We start from the raw sequence: 19,256 nt of genomic DNA, 5'->3' as shown, positions 1-19,256 counted from the left end.
CACAGTTGCTGTGGATGAGATAACGTAACATAACATAACATAACATAACATACCCCTGAGCCTCTGACAAGAATCTGCTCAGGCGCTGGTCTCTTGAAACCTTGTCAACAAACACGTTACATAAATGTATGACAAGCAGAGAAGCACACTGATCTGACTCCCACTAAATACTGATTACAGAAGTGTCTGGATATCCTGCGTTTTCAAGCAAGATAAGTTTGATAAGCCAAGGGTTTGCTGGTTTGCTTTGGCTCTCGCAGTGCTGGTGTGTAATAGGTCAGAATGACATCAAACCACAGGAGGATTCAGAGGCTCGTGTTTTTACTGATAGTCATTGTGTTCTGCTTTAGTGTGTGTGTGTGCGTGTGTGTTATTCCTTTCAGAAAGACCACTCAGGAAAACGTGCTCTTGCACGTGAGATCAGAGTGGGTGTGTCTTCATTGTTTTCCATGGATAGATGAGAGGAGCAGATGCTGTGTGTGTGGGTGTGTGTTAGGTGGGATTATAAAGTAAAACTAAGCCAAAGTCCATAAGAGAATATTCAACAAGTGATGTGATTTAATTTCAAAGCAGGGTAATTGAAAACAAGTCATCGTTTTTGTATGTTTTCATTTATTCATGTCTTTCTCTGGTATTAGTTTAAGAACCAGTGTTTGTTTTTGTTGAACGTCGACTGCATAGAAAAAAAAAAACAGTTTAGTGGTGTTTTACACAGTTGTTATCTGAAACTAAATCCTTGTTTTTTTCCTTACTTGAAATAAAAATAAACATTACCTGAAATAGTCAAATATATCTATATAAACGTCATGAAAAATTATTTTATTTGTCATGGAAGCATTTCTCATATTCATTTAAAGTTTAAAAAAAAGTACAATAACTAAAACTTTAATAATAATAAGAATAAGAATAATAAATGACAAAATGACTACAATTTTAAATAAAATTAAAGTTTAAACATAAAATATAAAAATAAAATCTAGTTCAGAATATAAACAAAGCAATTAAGGACAGAAAAATATTATAATTTTATTAGAATAAATAGTTATTCCAAAAAAAAAAAAAAAAAATAACAATGCTTTAAAGGAGAATTCTAAAACAACAATTCACAAATAATTTACTCACCCCCTTGTCATGCAAGATGTTCACGTCTTTCTTTCTTCAGTCAATAAGAAATTATGGTTTTTGAGGAAAGCATTTCAGGATATTTCTTCATATAATGGTCTTCAGTTGTGCCCCTGATTTTGAACTTCCAAAATGCAGTTTAAATGCAGCTTCAAAGGGCTCTAAATGATCCCAGCGGAGGAAGAAGGGTCTTATCTAGCAAAATGATCTGTCATTTTTTTCAAAAAAAAAAATTGTATACTTTTTAAGCACAAAGGCTCGGGTAGCACAGGCTCTCGGATGTGCGTCCACGGGTCGTTCTTGAACGATTTGTTCCTTTTGAATGAATCTTTAACGTGACTCGTGAAGAATGAGTCATTCATCCTATTAGATTCTGGAATTAGTTTACCTGTTTCAAGTCTTCAGGTTTTCGAGTCGTTCGTTCATCTTATGGGGCTGTCACGTGATGCTGATTTTGCTAAAATTAACGAAATGACTCGAAAAAAGATTCATTCATTTTGCTGAACGAGACTCAAAGGTCCGAGTCGGTAAAATGATCCGAACTTCCCATCACTACTACGAATCACGTCTAAGTTAATTGTCTGTGTACTCCGGCTAAAAAAGGTAGAGAATGGCGAAAAACTCCATCTTATTTTCTCCTACAACTTCAGGATTGTCCGACACCTTTTTGTTTGTAAACAGCGTTTGACTTACTTGCACTTTCTTAGTCTTTGCGCGTTCGCTTTGTAAACACTGGGTCTGTAGATCCGGCTACGTTCGGTGTGACCTTTCGACATGATTCAATAGTACATTGTGAACATGCATGCCAGAACTTGTGCTACACAAGCTTAGGTTCTTAAAAAGTGTACAAATTTTTATTTTTCAAAAAAAAAAAAAAAAAAAAAAAATGACTGATCGTTTCACTAGATAAGACCCTTCTTCCTCAGCTGGGATTGTTTAGAGCCCTTTGAAGCTGCATTTAAACCACATTTCGGGGGCACAGTTGAAGTCCATTAAATGAAGAAAAATCCTGAAATGCTTTTCTCAAAAACCATAATTTCTTTACAACTGAAGAAAGAAAGACATGAACATCTTGGATGACAAGGGGGTGAGTAAATTATTTGTAAATTGTTGTTTTGGAAGTGGACTTCTCCTTTAAATAATTATTTTTTACATTTTGGTTTTACCTTTTATTGTATGAACACAACAAATAATTGCAGAAAAATATTATAATGTTATTAGAATTAAACAGTGGTATAAGTAATTATTTTAAAAAAAAATTGGTTTCACTTTTTATTGTATAAACAACAATTAAGGGCAGAAAAATATTATGTTATTAGAATTTGACAATGCTTTAAATAATTATTTAAAAACATTTGGTTTCACTTTTTATTGTATAAACAACAATTAAAAGCATAAAAATATTATGTTATTAGAATTAAGAGTTATTCCAAAACAACAACAACAACAATGCTTAATAATTATTTTTTACATTTTGTTTTCATTTTTTATTGCATGAACACTAAAATTATTAAAATGTTATTAATTAATACAATAAAGAACAATTCTTCAAAGAAAATATTTTTTTTATTGTATAAACACAACAATTAAGGGCAGAAAAATATTAAAATGTTATTAATTAATACAATAAAGAACAATTCTTCAAAGAAAATCATTTTGTTATTGTATAAACACAACAATTAAGGGCAGCAAAATGTTATGTTATTGGAATTAATAGTTATTCAAAAAAAACCTTTTTAAATTATTTTAAAATTCAGTTTCATTTTTTTTTTTGTATAAACACAACAGTTAAGGGATGAAAAATATTATAATGTTATTAGAATTAATAGTTATTCCCCCCAAAAATAAAGCAGTATTTTAAATAATTTTTTTTATTTTGATTTCACTTTTTAGTCTAGTCTGGAACCTTTGGTTTCATATCATTTTAATTTCCATTGCATGACTATCTATTATTAAATAATGTACTGAATTGTTAAATAATAAAATAAGTGGTTTAGACTAAATTTAGATTTTTCTTAGCCACATTTGAATCTGTTGAAATATGATATGCACGTATAAATAGATTTCTACACTGAAAACAAAAATAGCGTTGGATTTAGTTTGAAAAACTATTTTCACTCAAAAATTGTTAGTAAATATCATAATTACAGAGAAATAGCAAGTAATGCACTAAATCATGAAATTTAGTTGTAGAAAGACTGAAATAGTATTTTCTTGTAAAACATACATAATCTTTGTTTTTATTGACAACTTAGAATTTCTTTTTACGTTGATAATTCGATAAGTTGCAACTGTAAGCAACTAAATTCTGCTTTGTTTTGTGCCTAACAAAAGGCACAACTTGCTCTATATGTCCCACAGTAATCCATGTTTCTTCATCGCTCTCACATGTAAATATATACAGTAGAGCAGTAGCAAAATCTCTACTGGACGTGACATTTCTTCCACCCGGCCCTGCTCTCCTCCTTTCCTGCCCTCCCATACTTCCTTCCTCTGCTCCTTTTATCCTGATCCCTGTCCTCTAGCTATAAAGCAATCGCTCCATCTCAGTCACCACGGTCCCCAGTCTGTACTCGACCCCATTTGACACAGACTATCCGCTCAGAGACACAGAATAAAGAGAGAAAGCATATTTCCATAATGGAGGCAATAAGAATAATGCCTGTGTTTTATCTGAAAGGAAGGACTGTGCTGAAGGTCGAAGCCATGTTGATGCAGAGCAGCGATGGATTTGATTATGTCGTGTGTTTTTCAAGCTCCTCCTCCAGCGCTGCCGCTCAGATCATCTTTAGGCTCTGATGCTCATGTCTGTCAGGTGTGATTCAGTCTGTCTTCTGGTGTGACGGTTGACACTTTTGTCTTAGCTTAATTAAGGGCGTTTTCACAATAAAGCTCCATGGAAAGTCAGAGTTCAGTTCATCTGCACTTGTTTTGACCTCACAAAGTGGTAAAAATTAATTGGATGTTATTCTTAAAGTGATAGTTCACCCAAAATCTAAATTCTGTCATTATTACTCACCTTCATGTCATTTAAAGACCTTAGTTCAACTTTGGAGCACAAATTAAGATACTTTTGATGAAATCCGAGAGCTTTCTGACCCTGCGTAGACGGCAATGCTACTGACAGCAATGCAGAAATAACTAAAAAATAATGCAAAAATAAAAAGGCTGATGCAAAAGAGAATAAATTGTTGAATAAAGTTGCTCTTTTTGTTTTCTTTGCACACTAAAAAATATTTTTGTAGCTTCACAACATTACAGGTGAACCACTGATGTTGCATTGCTGTCTATGAAGGGTCAGAAAGCTCTCGGATGTCATGAAAAATATTTTAATTTATGTTCTGAAAATGAACGAAGGTCTTATGGGTTTGGAACGACATGAGAGTGAGTAATTAATGACAAAAGTTTCATTTTTGGGTGAACTGTCCCTTTACATGGGCTGGAATGAAGTGTGACATTGCTGAAGATTTTTATCTGCTATTTTCATTTAAAGAAATCAATTTATTCAGCAATGTGATTTAAAAAAAACTGCAAAGACTTCAGAATGTAATAAGAATGTAAACTGTAAAGAGAATAAAATTTGATTGAATTAATCCTTAGTTGTTTGATGTTGATTTTTAAAAATGTTTAAAAAAATCTATTTTTGTTCACCAAGGCTACATTTATTTAATTAAAAATACAGTAAAAACTGCAGTATATACTGAAATATTATTTCAATTTGAAATAACTCTACTTGAATATATTTTAAAATGTAATTAATTTCTGTGATGCAAAGCTGAATTTTCAGCATCAGTACTCGTTTTTTGTCACATGATTCTTAAGAAATCATGATATATGATATATATCAGAAATATGCTATATATGATATATAACCAGAAATATGCTGATTTCTTGCTAAAGAAATATTTCTTCTTAATATCAGTGTTATTTTTTATTTTTTGATATATTTATTTTTATTTTTTTCAGGATTTTTTTACATTTTTTTTTTTTATTTCAAAATAACAGCATTTAATTGAAGTAGAAATCCTTTTTAACATTAAAATGTCTTTACTGTCACTTTTGATCAATTTAAATCACCTGTGCTGAAAGAAAGTATACATTTCTATTAAGTCTGTAGTGATGTTTTACATTTGAAGTGCACCGTTTTGCCTTGTTTTATGCCGTTTCACTAACCGTTTTAACATAAATTCCATTGAATTCTGTTTAAAACAGAAAGAAGGCTTACATTTATAATCTTTATTGTTTCATAATATAGATCTAACAGATCCTATTCTTCCTCAGTTCTCATCATGGCCACTAGGAGTCACTGTGGCTGCTCTTGTTTTCTCTAGTTATTACTCTATGGCACAGAAATGTACAGGAGCTGTTCTTTTGCACTCAAAGCATAGGTTACTGTAATCATTTCACCAGACTCATATATTGTGACAGAGTGTTTCCCCATATGCCGCTCTTATCTGACTGCGTAAAGCTGTAAAGTGGCATGTTGACTGTGCTAATCTGTCTCTTTGTGTGGTGACCTCTTCTTCCCCTCACTGATTTACAGTCCACTGCATACAAACGTACAGCCTACAAAGATAAAAAGATACAGTGTGACCGGTTTTGTCATTTGTCTATTTGTCCTTGTTTTCATCTCTAATTTTAGTTAGTTTTATGTTGTTTTTCTTTCTTTCTTTCTTTTTCTTTCTTTCTTTCTTTCTTTTTAAAATATTTATCATTTTTAATTAAATTCTTTTAAATTAAATTGTATTTAATTTCATTTTATTTTAGTAACTTTTTATGGTTTTAGTTAACTAAATGTGAACAAAAATTCAACTTCTTGTATTGTAGTATATAAAGTGCACCTTGTATGTGTTTATCAGCTGTCCGATTGTGACCTGCCTTTGTGGGAGACAGAAATTGAACATTTACAGTGATAGCAGAAATACCTCACTGGCATTTGTGACCCTGGACCACAAAACCAATCTTAAGTACCACAGGTATATTTGTAGCAATAGCCAAAAATGCATTGCATGGGTTAAAATGATCGATTTTACTTTTATGTCAAAAATCATTAGGATATTAAGTAAAGATCATGATCATGTTGTAAATTTTCTTACCATAATTATATCAAAACTTAATTTTTGATTAGTAATATGCATCGCTAAGAACTTCATTTGGACAGCTTTAAAGGAACACTTCACTTTTTTTTGAAAATAGGCTCATTTTCCAACTCCCCTAGAGTTAAACAGTTGAGTTTTACTGTTTTCGAACCCACTCAGTCGATCTCCGGGTCTGGCGGTAGCACTTTTAGCATAGCTCAGTATAGATCATTGAATCTGATTAGACTGTTAGCAACTCGCTCAAAAATGACCAAAGATTTTCGATATTTGTCCTATTTAAAACTTGACTCTTCTGTAGTTACATCGTGTACAAAGACGGATGAAAAATGAAAAGTTGCAATTTTCTAGGTCGATATGGCTAGCAACTGTACTCTCATTTCGGCGTAATAATCAAGGAACTTTGCTGCCGTACCATGGGTGCAGGAGGCGCAATGATATTACGCAGCTGCAACTCTGGATCTACAAAAACTTAGTGCTGGTTACTTTTAGGCGCAGTGTAATATCGTTGTGCATGCTGCATCCATGGTACGGCAGCAAAGTTCCTTGAATATTACGCCGGAATGAGAGTATAGTTCCTAACCATATCAGCATAGAAAATCACATCTTTTCATTTTCCATCAGTTTTAGTACACTATGTAACTACAGAAGAGTCAAGTTTTAAATAGGAAAAATATCATCATTATATATGGTCATTTTTGAGCGAGATGCTATCGGTCTTATCAGATTCCATGATCTATGCTAAGTTATGCTAAAAGTGGAGATCAGCTAAATGGATTCGAAAATGCTAAAAACTCAACTGTTTAACTCTAGGGGAGTTGGACAGTGAGCCTATTTTCAAAAAAAAAGGAATGTTCCTTTAAAGGCGATTTTTCTCAATATTTTTATTTTTTTTATTTTTTTGCACCCTCAGATTCCAGATTTTCAAATAGCTGTATCTCGGCCAAATATTGTTCATATATCGATGGAAGCTTATACATTTAACTTTCAGATGAAATTCAGATTTCAGATTTTGTATAAATCTCAATTTCAAAAAATTGACTCTCATGACTGATTTTGTATTCCAGGGTCACATTTTCATGTGGTGTTTGAAGAATGGTTTGCCTATTTGCAGCATGTTGTTGAACACATTTTCATTTTGTCATTTCTCCAGATTAGAGACATTGAAGGTAACTTATTTTACATAGATAGCTCAGCCAAAATTGAAAATGCTGTCATTACTTACTCAACCTCATGTAGTTCCAAACCAGTGAAGCCTTAGTTCATCTTCTATCCACAAATTAAATTATTTTTGTTGAAATTTGAGACAACAACTACCAACCATGGTTCAACCATAATGTTATGAAGCTATGAGAAATTTTTATGTGCAAAGAAAACAAAAATAACAACTTTATTGAACAATTTCTTCTCTTCTGTGAATGAAGTTCTTACAGGTTTGGACATCAGGGTGAGTAATTAATAACAGAATTTTTATTTTTGGCTGATCTATCCCTTTAAGTCAGTGAACCAACACCTCAATTCAGTACAGATTTACATGTTTTACCTTGTTCATCTAGAGATACTGTATCTGTGCACGTACCTTTGCGCTGTTATGAGCAGCTTGAGTTACACATCGTGTTCTCATATTTCCATTGCAGTGTTTGCTATTACAGTAAAGACAGGTTGCTTTTTCATTGTTTTTCTGCTCTCAGACAGAGAGGATGTTGTTTGCTTGAGCACTAGTGAGAGTTTTGGGGTCTTGGAGGGCAGTGGTTTCATATTGTACACTCTTTGAGTGTATTCTGGTAATAGACTGCGCTTATTTTGTCCTGGCTTAGAAATAAACAAGCTAATTTTATCAAGGCACCAGAAAGGCCTTGAGATCTCAGACGTAGCCATATACATTTGTAACTTTTAATCAAACTAACTTTGAGTCAGAGACAATATTAGAGTGATTTCTGAAGGATCATGAAGACTGAAGACTGTAGTAATGATCCTGAAAATTCAGCTTTGCATCACAGGAATAAATTACATTTTAAAATTTATTCAAATAGAAAGCATTTCTTCTAAATAGTAATAATATTTCACAATATTGCTGTTTTTTCTGTATTTTTGTGGTGTTAAGCCTAAGAGAATTCTTTAAAAAAACGATTTAGTACAAAAAGTATTTATGACAAACTTTTCGCTGCCAGTGTATACTGTTAAATAATTGTAAATATTCATAATGACTCTGCCCTTTCTTTAGCTTCATCTGTCTTCTTGAAGTTCCTTCCATTTGTAAAGAAAAGCTCAGCTCTTCAAAGCGTCCCTTTTCTGCCCGTTTTGACCCCAATCTCCTCTAATGCGCTGCATCTGGGGCCGGATATTATTCCCTATATTGTATTGCTTCTCATCTGATTCATGTTCTCGAAATAGAGCTGAGTGAAAGCGCATCGTGGCCGTTCTTAGCGTGTATATTTAGCCGCTCTATTGACCAGAGCGGATCTCATAAAGGGATTGATCTGCTTGAAGAATAAAAATGGAGGCTTTTACAGCCTCAGGCTCTGAGGTGCTGTTGGGAACCGGATGGTTTTCACTGTGACAAAGTTAATCAAACTAATCCCACACTTAGTTCTATGTTATCATTTGGCCTGCAGCCTGCCTAAATCTAAGAGAAATTAGCGGGTGTCGAGGTATCGATCCATTGCGGTGAACTGTAAAAATTAGACCTTTGAGTAAAAGGCATGTACTGAAACGCATCTCTCAGGTAATTGTGCATGAATCTTCCATGCTCTATACAAGTTTGTTTCGTCAGCTTTTGAAACCTTGCCTACAGCTACATTTTTGACTGCATAAATTCTGGTCCACTTTGCAGTTTATTCTGTTTAGGGAATGCACTTAGACAAGAAAAGAAAACTGTAGACTCAGTTTCATAACAAATAACAAATCACAGTTTATTAGCAATTAGTCAAACTTTGTGAACAACTGAACAATCGAACAACATCTAACAGACATCGGACTAATAGACTAGCCATTTGATGTAAATAATACTCAATAATACTAACTACAGTTAATACCAATTACAGTAATGTTATTAATTATTACTTTTATAACAATAAGAGCTATTGTTATTATTTGTTATTATTATTATTAGCAGTAGTAGTAGTATTATTAGTATTAGTATATTAATAATTAAGAAGTAATACTCAGTAATAATACTCATAGTAAAGCTAATAATAATTACTATTAACAGCAACAAGAGAGTAGTAGTAGTATATTTATAAACAATACTTAATACTAATTACAGTAATGCTAATACTCATTATAGTAATGCTAATAATTAGTACTATCAACAACTATTATTATTAATAATACTATTATAAATAATACTAATTAATACTAATTACAGTTAATACCAATTCATTTATAATAATAATTACTTTTATAACAAGAGCTATTCTTATTGCTGTTATTATTATTATTATTTATTATTATTAATAATATATTATATTAAAAATATATTAATAATATTATATTAATAAAAATAATGCTCATTATAGTAATGATGATGATAATAATAATAATAATTACTATTAACAAGAGATTGTTTATTTTATTATTTTAGTTATTATTATTATTATTATTATTATATTAATGAACAATACTCGTTAATACCAATTACAGTAATGTTAAAAATAATTACTTTTATAACAACAATAGTTGTTGTTGTTGTTGTTATTATGATTAATAATAATAATAATAATAATAATAATAATAATAATAATAAAATAATAAAGTCATTAATAGCTAAATAACAGCCATTATTGTTATTAAATTAATAAATAATAAACAATACTCATTAATAAGACTCATTATAGTAATGCTAATAAATTATTACTACAACAACAAGAACTATTATTATTATTATTATTGTTATTGTTGTTATATCAATAAATTATTCTCATTAATACTAATTATAGCAATGCTAATAATAATTAATGCTATTATAACAATAACAAGGGCTGTTATTATATTAATAAATAATAATAATAATAATAATAATAATAATTATTATTATTATTATTATTATATTAACAATAATTAGTACTACTAACAACAGCAAGAGCTATTTTTATTATTAGTAGTATTATTAAATAATAATAACTAATAATAATACTAATTATAGTAATGCTAATAATAATTATTACCATTATAAAAACAAGGGCTATTATTATTATTATTATTATTATTATTATTATTATTATTTATATTTTATTTTGTTTTTTTCGTTAATTATTTATTTTAAGTTATTTCAAAACACACCTACTTCTGCTAGAAAATATCAAGTCTATCTTAAACTGAGTGCCAAAACAAAACTCTGATTATCTTTCAGATATTTATTGCCACTAACTTGGCACATTTTTGGCAAATGCAGCAATTGTGATCTTTCCCAAAAGCCCCTATTAAAACGGGATTTTGTTTTCAAGTTGTTTGTAGATGATACAGATTGTAGAGAGTCAACTCTACGATTTGTTACTTTCCTCATGAGACTTTCTGCAGCTGAGATTTACAGCTATAGACATTTACCTTGTTTACAGGCATTTCCGTGCACTCTGGCTGCCTGAATTAGCTCGTCTGCGGCTAATGCAACTCCCAATTACAAATGTGTCCACCATGTGCTGTGATGGACAGGGTGAATGTGTGTGAAAGCAAACAGGACTGACCCCAGGAGAGGTTTCATCTCATCAGTGTGATGAAGAGGAAATGCCAAGGGATTACAGACATCATCCAGAGACAGAGAGACACCCACAGTGAGACCACCTTCCCCTCCGGCAGGCCGCTGAAGGTTTGATGTGCCTCTGTAATGAACCTCTCAGCTCTGCTCTGTTTGCTGTTTTGGTTGCTGTCTTTGATGGCTGCATCACAGCCCCAGAAAAGCAGTAGCTCACAGCCTCGCTGATATCTGGGGCAGAGACATGTAGCCGTGGCATTAAAGGAGATTTGCAGACCCAGAGGAAAAATTCATTGCTCTGAGGTTGTTCTCTTTCCAGCCTTGTGGAGTTCCTTAGGAGACATGAAAAACACAAATGAGACTGTAGATGACATGCTATAAAAGTGCAGAGCTATAACAATTAATCCTAACTTCTGAAGAAAATCTGATGAGAAATAATCGAGTTTATATTGAAGTCTTAATTGCACGCTGTCTGTCTTATCTAAGACAGAGCAAGGTTTGAGACATTGTTGAGCTCTAAAACACTAGAGGAAACACATGTGAAATTACTACAAATCTAAGAAGCTGAAGACTTCATTTGTTTCCATTTATTCTTATTGTTTGGGGAAAACAATTACAGTTTTAAAGCAGTTTTTTTTTAGGGTGCCCAGAGGATGCTCTTTTATAACCAACCCAGGCTCATTGGATATACGTGCCTCTGTATAGATTTCTGCAGTTTCAAAGTGAAATGTCCAAAGAGTAGTGCTAAAACACCCATTCGATGCATGTTTTATTACGCTGCTTGAGGTATGTATTGTGGTTGTTCACAATTCAAATATCTGGCTAGTGTCGCTAAAGGTTAATGCTCTATCGTGTTGGAAATATCCCATACACTAAACCCAACCCTAAACCTACTCGATAGTGTTAACAAATGCAAAAGTGATATAAAGCCGTATTTATTGTTGCTACCATGCTATTTTAACTTCCTGGATTTGAGCTGCTTTGTCAAACTGTAGTTAATTAAAAAACTCACGCATATAAAGCTGTATATGTGATGACAACATTCAAAAGTATCAGTTTTCAAATTGCGCAGCATATTAAAATTGTTTTGAAGCCAAAATATAATAATCTGCAAGTAACTGTGCGACAGTTAGGCTTTATTAATCAAAACTTTGTGTGTAAATGATACTTTGTGTGAAATAATAAAAGTTGTTGGAGCTTTACTGCCTCTAGTGTTCATTTTAACTGGAAACTGCAGTGATGCGTAGATATAGGTACGTTTTTTTTTTAGTTTTGCAGAAATGTATATAGAGGCACGTATTTTCAGTGAGCCTGTGTTGCAACTTATAACTAAAGAGAATGAATGGAGTTTGCAATGATGTTTGATTTGGGACAATATTAAAACGAGTAAATAGACACAAATGAGACAATTGTTGGCATGCATTAAAGGAGAAGTCCACTTCCAGAACAAAATTTTACAGATAATGTACCCACCCTCTTGTCATCCAAGATGTTTATGTCTTTTTTTTCTTCAGCTGTAATGAAATTGTTTTCTGAGTTAAACATTTCAAGATTTTTCTCCATATAATGGACTGCTGTGGTGCCCCGATTTTGAACTTCTAAAATGCAGTTTAAATATGGCTTCAAACGATCCCAAATGCGGTTGTAAACGATCTCAGCCGAGGAAGAAGGGTCTGATCTAGCGAAACGATCAATTATTTTCATTAAAAAATACAATTTAAACACTTTTTAATCTCAAACGCTCGTTTTGTCTTGCTCTCCCTGAACTCTTGTGTATCCTGCCTCAAGACAGTTAGGGTATGTCGAAAAACTCCAATCGTATTTTCTCCCTCAACTTCAAGAATCATTTCAAAATCATCCTACATCGCTGCAGAAGTACCGACCCAGTCTATGCAAAGTGAACATGCAAAAAAGGTCGAACACCCTCAACAAAAAAGGTAAAACACCGATATAAGATGATTTTGAAGTTGAGGGAGAACATGAGATGAGAACTTTTCGAAATACCCTAACTGTCGTGAACTGGAAAAAAACAGGCAGAGTAAAACAAGACTGGCATTAAAAAGTATATAGATCGTATTTTTTTTTAATGGAAATAGCGGATCATTTTGCTAGATAAGACCCTTCTTCCTCGGCTGGGATCGTTTACAACCGCATTTGGGATCGTTTGAAGCCGCATTTAAACTGCAATTTGGAAGTTCAAAATCGGGGCACCATAGCAGTTCATTAAATGGAGAAAAATCCTGAAATGTTTCCCTCAAAAAATATAATTTCTTTACGGCTGAAGAAAGAAAGACATGAACACCTTGGATGACAAGGGGTGAGACTTTTCCTCATTTGTGACGTTTCATTCATACTAGCACAGACAAACATTTTACTGTTCAGATAATTTACCTTTGGAAAAATTTGTTGACAAACATTCAAGTTCATATTCAAACCTCAGTCATTTGACTCAAGGCGATCTCGTGATCTCTTAGCTGAAACTCTAGACACGTGTGACATTACCGACTCAGACGCAGGTGACTTAATTAGAAGAAAAAATTTTGTTTCTTTCCTGTAGGTATATTTAACTTGAGGAGAAGCGAGAGGAGTTGGAGATGAGAAGGAGCGAGCACACTTTGAGAAAATCCGCTCGTGGGGGAGGTTAGAGAGGAAAGCAGGGGGTGGAAGATGTGAATGAAAGTAAGACTGAAGAGAGACATGGAGAGAGGAGGGGCTAAAGCCGACAAGGAGAGCAGTGGGGAGAAATAAAGAGGCTCTCAGTCACCTCCCCCTCTCTCCTGTGGAGCCGAGCTACATGACCCCAAAAAAAGAGAGAGAGAGAGAGACGGAGAGAGGGAGGGTGCCTGGAATAAGAGTGTGGCGAGGAGGACAGCAGCGGCAGTTGATGCAGCTCTCCTTAGCGTGTCATGGATCTGTGGAGCGTTGTGGGACCAGCGTGTGGAATAGTTATGTGTCCTGTGCAGGATCCAGTGGAGAGGAAGCCTTCAGCGTGATCTCGTGATGCCCTCTGTGTCTCTCAGCTTGCCAGCCACGCTGGCTGGCCGCGCACGCACCTGGGTCTGCCTGTCCTGCATGTTCTGGGTGAGCCGTGGGGCAGTCCACTTGACTGGGATGGGTGGGACTGGGGGAGAAACTGAATTTTCTTTGAAAATTCAATGAATTAGATCAGTGCTGGTTGTTTCATCACACACGTCACGTTTTAAATGTTTTTCATGTTTTTGTGCAAATGGATGGCCTCCTAATTGAGAAGCATTTTATTCTTAGATGAGGTTGATACTTAAATGCAACCTCACTGAGAACTCTGTTAAGTTTGCTGAGCTAAAAAAGAGCAACCTCTGAGCTTCTTATGGACCTCAAGGATATAAAAATTACTTTTTTTTTCTTCTAGACAAACACAATCTTAAATGCATTTATGCATCTTGAATTTTCAGTAATCTTTTTTGTAACTCAAAGGGAAGATGATAAAAGTGAATATTGATTTAAATATCAGTCACACAAAGCTTCAGAAGATATGTGAACCTCGACTACAAAACCAGTCGGACTTATACATCATCTGAAAGTTGAATAAATAAGCTTTCCATATCATTGATGTATGGTTTGTTAGAATGGGACAATATTTGGTTGAGATACAACTATTTGAAAATCTGGAATCTGAGAGTGCAGAACAATCTAAATATTGAGAAAATTGCATTTAAAGTTGTCCAAATGAAGTTCTTAGCAATGCATATTACTAATCTAATTTTTAATATAATTTACAGTAGGAAATTTACACAATATCTTCATGGAACATTTTAATATCCTAATGACTTTTATTGGCATAAAAGAAAAATCGATAATTTTGACCCATGCAATGTATTGTTGACTATTGCTCCAAATATACCCGTGCTACTTATGACTGGTTTTGTGGTCCAGAGTTACATATACTGTATATACTATAGAGCACAGGTGGTATGGACTATTATATTAAAGAGCTCAATAAATTACATTTGCTTGAGCAAGTTTCTTTCACTTTGTTTTGGTGCATGCATTTTCTTGACATTCACTAGCCTGTTGATTGACCGCTCACTCTATGCTGTGTTTTTAAAGAACATTTTGTCATAATTTGTTCATTGCATTGAAACTAAAAAGGAAAATTCAGTGCTAGAATGGTTGTGGTTGAATGTCCAAGCTGCTCTTTTCCATGCAACAACAGTGGATTCTGGCGTGGTTTCAGGCTAAGCTTCAAAAGTGACTGTAATTTTTTTTTTATAGATGATCAGTGATTATTTTAGTGTAAGACGACTTATTCAATTCTTATATTCATTTATGTCTCTATATTTTTTACTTTACTTCAAACGAGACTGCATTTTCATGGAAAAGTCAATTAATTAGATCAGTACTCTGAGCTTGTTTCTTTGTGCATATCACTTTTTCAGTGCCTTTCACTATATTTTGGTGCAGATGAGTGTATTTTCTGGACGTTCATAAGCCTTGACTGTTCACTCTATGCTGTGTTTTTAAGGAGTGGTGTGTTCAAAAGTGAACATTTTGTCTTCATTTGTAAAATTCATGACATAATGGTTGTGGTAGAATATCCAAGCTGCTATTTTCCATGCAACGACAGTGGATTCATATTGCTGAGTTCCAAAAGTGACCGTAGATGTCATTATTTAAAGATTAGCAGTGATTATTTCAGTCTGTGACTTCTTATTCAATTCCCATATTTTCTATATTTTCACTTCATTTCAGCAGAGACTGCATTTTTGTGGAAAAAATGTTTGTTCAATTAACTGGATCAGCGCACAGAGCTTCTTTAATTGCATCACTTTTTAAGTGCCGTTTGCTATATTTTGGTGTAGATGGGTGTATTTTAAGGACGTTCACTAACCTGTTGCTTTATGCTGCGTTTTTAAGTAAAAATTTGCTCAAAAGTGTTCACCTCATTAAAACTCAATAAGAAGATTCGGTAACACTTTAGAATAGGGTACACTTATTCACTATTAACTACAACTCATAAGCAACTAGTCAAGAAACCGTAAAATAAAGTGTTACCGAAGATTAATGCCAGAATGATTGTAGTAGAATGTCCAAGCTGTTCTATTCTATTCTCAGTTTGAGACATGGATGAGATCTTTGTTTAAAGGGGTCATCGGATGCTAAGTTCACTTTTTCAAGTTGATTGAACATTGTGTGTTGGCAGTGTACAAATTTTTGTTGTACAAATTGTACAAATCTACCCTATAATGATAAAAATCCATGCAGTGGTTTTTAATTAATCTGTAAAAATAATATCCCCTTTTTCAAATCGAGCCAGTCTCAGATGCCTGTCATTGTTGCGTCACACCGACAGAGGCCGCTCCCACGATAGTTGATTGACATGATTGACATGACAAGATCAGTTGTAACAGTCCAACCTCCATGTTTTGATGCCGGAGCAGGGATGTAAGTTAGACAAGAATTGAGCAATTAACATTAGCGAGGTGTTGTGTTGCTGGATGTAATAATGAATGTAGTGGTCGTCAATTACCTCCGACATCTGAGCCGCTGAAGATACAGTGGATTACGTTTGGTTTGTGAAGGGAATGCGCCTCCCGATCTACATATATCTGTCTGTGTTCGCACAAATCATTCATGATCTAGCTTCACTTACAGCAGAAGTAAGTATAAGGGTTTTTTTTTAGGAATCTTTGCAATCGCCTTTCCTAATAATGTGCTAGTTAGCAAGTTTAGCGGCTAAAGGCAGCTAAATGCGGCTAAAGTAAACAGGCTCGTCACTCCACAGCGAGAAGAGAGGGGTGGGGTGAGCAGAGCTCATTTGCATTTAAAGCAGCCTCGACCAGAATGAGATGATTTTTGTAGAGTTGATTTTGGTAAGGTAAAAAGGGTGTTGTTTTACACTACCATTGAGAATTTTTAACCAAAGTATATTATAGACTTTCTTCAAGACCCTAAAGAATCATATCAGCTTGTGGAAAATGGGCATCCGATGACCCCTTTAGGAGAAGAGTGATATTAAATGGAGTAAAGTGTCTAGTATGTAGAGGAAAAAGTCCTCAACCATGTCTTTAGATAATACTCAGATTTGCCAAGATACCATAGTCTGAAATTTCAGTGTGAACTCTAATATGTCTCATCCAATTCTCATACCATTTTTATCTTTATACTTTCACTTATTTCAATAGAGACTGCATTTTCTTGGAAAAACTGATGGATTAGAGATCAGTGCTTAGAGTTTGCTTTATTGTGCATGTCATGTTATGTGTCTTTCAAGGTTTTTCAGTGCCAATTGATGCATCATATGGACAATTATCTTATTGCTGTATGCTATGCTAAATAAAAGGTTTGATCAAAAGGCTTGATCAGTGATTATTTCAGTCTGAGTGAGATTGAATAAGGTGAAAGGTCTTGTATCCAGCGGAAGAAGCACTTAACTACATCTTGGACTGTACTCAGATTTGCCAAGATAGTCTGAAATTGCAATTTAAACTCAAAAATTTCTCCAATTCTCACATTCATTTTATATCTCTACACTTTCACTTTATTTAAATGCGAGAAGCAGGAGACAAATCTGAAAAGCTGTAGCAAAAATCTGTATTTGCTCTTCATTTAACTTTGTTATAGGAGAAACAACTGAGTCATTAATGAGATCTCACTTGTGATGATGTGAGATTTTAAAATATTTTTTCACTTTAGAAGAGTATTGAGAATTTTCATATTTCAATCTCAAGGCTTTTGACACTTCAGAGCACAATTTGAGGTTTCTTTTGAAGTTTTGGCAAAGAGAATTTGTTAAAACTCAAAAGTTTGAGACTATTTACTCTTTAAACTTTTAGTCCATTTACTCCAATTTATTTTGTCTCATTCAATTCCATGTTCATATGATATCTCCATACTTTCACTTTATTTCAACAAGTGTCTTTTTATGTCTATTTTTATGCCTCCTAAAGAATTGTAAGAGAAGCATCATGGATAAAGCTGATACTTAAATGCAACCTCATCTTAAAAAAAAGCAACCTCTAAGCAATATATTTTTCTTTTGGGCCTCAAGGACAGAAGAATGAAAAATATTTTTCTCTTAAACCACGACGAGATTAAATGGAGGCTTTTGCGTCTCAGATTTGCAGTACATGTATCTCACAAGGGGAGATGATAAAAATGAATAATGACTTCAATTTCAGTCACACAAAGCTGTCATATGATTTAAGATGTAGTAATATGGATTACTTTTTGCTGCTTTTTGGAGCTTGATGGAATAAATTACCATTCACTTTCATTTTATGGAAAAGAGCAGCTTGAATATTCATCCGCTGGGTGAGTAAACGATGACAACGTTGTCACTTTTGGGTGAGCTATTCCTTTAACTGTCACCCGGCCGATGGTTGCTTTCCCTCCTCTTTCTCTCTGGTCATTCTCTCTCTCTGACCTCTCTGGTCTCTTAATTAGCATTCCGCTATAGTGAATGGAGTGGAAAAGGATCCCAAATCCTCCTAAAGCTCAGGCACTTTTTGAATATAGTGGGAGTCTTTCAGTCTTTCCTTTCAGACTGCGATTCTGCAGTCCTGCTGCACTGGCACTGGTGGAATAGACTTTGCAGAGACGAGGACTCTGTCTACAGCTGTAGATGTCATCATATATGACCAGAAGATGCGGGAAACAGGCGTTCAGAATGAGGCAGATGTGATTTATTCGCTAGCGGCGTCCAAAACGAAAATCCCTGGGCCCAAACTCTATACTTGGCATGGAGGCGCTTACCTGCTGAGGAGAGATGACATTGTGAATGGAAAGAGACATGTTCTCCTCGGAAGACAAACCTGTCCTGATGTCAGCAGAGGACAAAGCAGAAGTAGCAGAAAAAGAGCGGGCAACATCCAATACCTAAAAGCCCAGAATGCACTTCCTCCAAACTCTGAATTATAAATGAACTGTCTGAGACTTTTAGGACTAGCAGGGGCAGTCTCTTGTTCGTAAATTTCTCTGAAAATAGGTTGAAACAAAGGTATTAAAGGTTTGATTGCAAGCAAAAGCTTTTGGTAACACTTTGATAAGATTCAGTTTGTTGACATTAGTTAATGACCTAGCAATGAACATTTACAGCTTTTATTAATGTTAATTTTAATAATAATTAAAAATAAAAGTAAATAAATTCATTTTAAAATGTATGTTAATTATTATAAATATGTTTATAAAACATTAATGTTAAAAGGTTAGTTTATCCAAAAAAATTTTGTCGTCATGTACTAAACTTCATGTCTTTTCAAACCTTTTGTTTGTTTCTTTCTTCTGTTGAACATAGAAAGTATTTTGAAGAATATTGGTAACCGAACAGTTGACGGCAGCCATTGACTTTCATAGTATTTTTTTTCTATACT

The 19,256-nt window shown here is 33.8% G+C and overlaps 1 protein-coding gene across 6 annotated transcripts in view; it reads left to right on the top strand.

Moving 5' to 3' along the window:
• Positions 1–19,256, top strand: part of tns1b (tensin 1b) — a 312,091-nt gene that overhangs the window by 68,053 nt on the left and 224,782 nt on the right. The window contains exon 1 of one of the 6 annotated variants that reach the window (XM_051119022.1): positions 13,738–13,989. The exons of the other annotated variants lie outside the window; for them this stretch is intronic. Coding sequence (XP_050974979.1) covers positions 13,909–13,989 — 81 coding nt within the window. The 5' untranslated portion in view covers positions 13,738–13,908. Of the gene's footprint in view, positions 1–13,737; positions 13,990–19,256 lie in introns of those variants that run through there. 6 annotated transcript variants of the gene reach the window in all.

This window comes from Labeo rohita, chromosome 9 (assembly GCF_022985175.1).
Source record: "Labeo rohita strain BAU-BD-2019 chromosome 9, IGBB_LRoh.1.0, whole genome shotgun sequence".
Classification (NCBI taxonomy): Eukaryota; Metazoa; Chordata; class Actinopteri; order Cypriniformes; family Cyprinidae; genus Labeo; species Labeo rohita.
The sequence above is the reverse complement of the archived record's forward strand: the minus strand, read 5'-3'. Positions and strand labels throughout refer to the sequence as shown.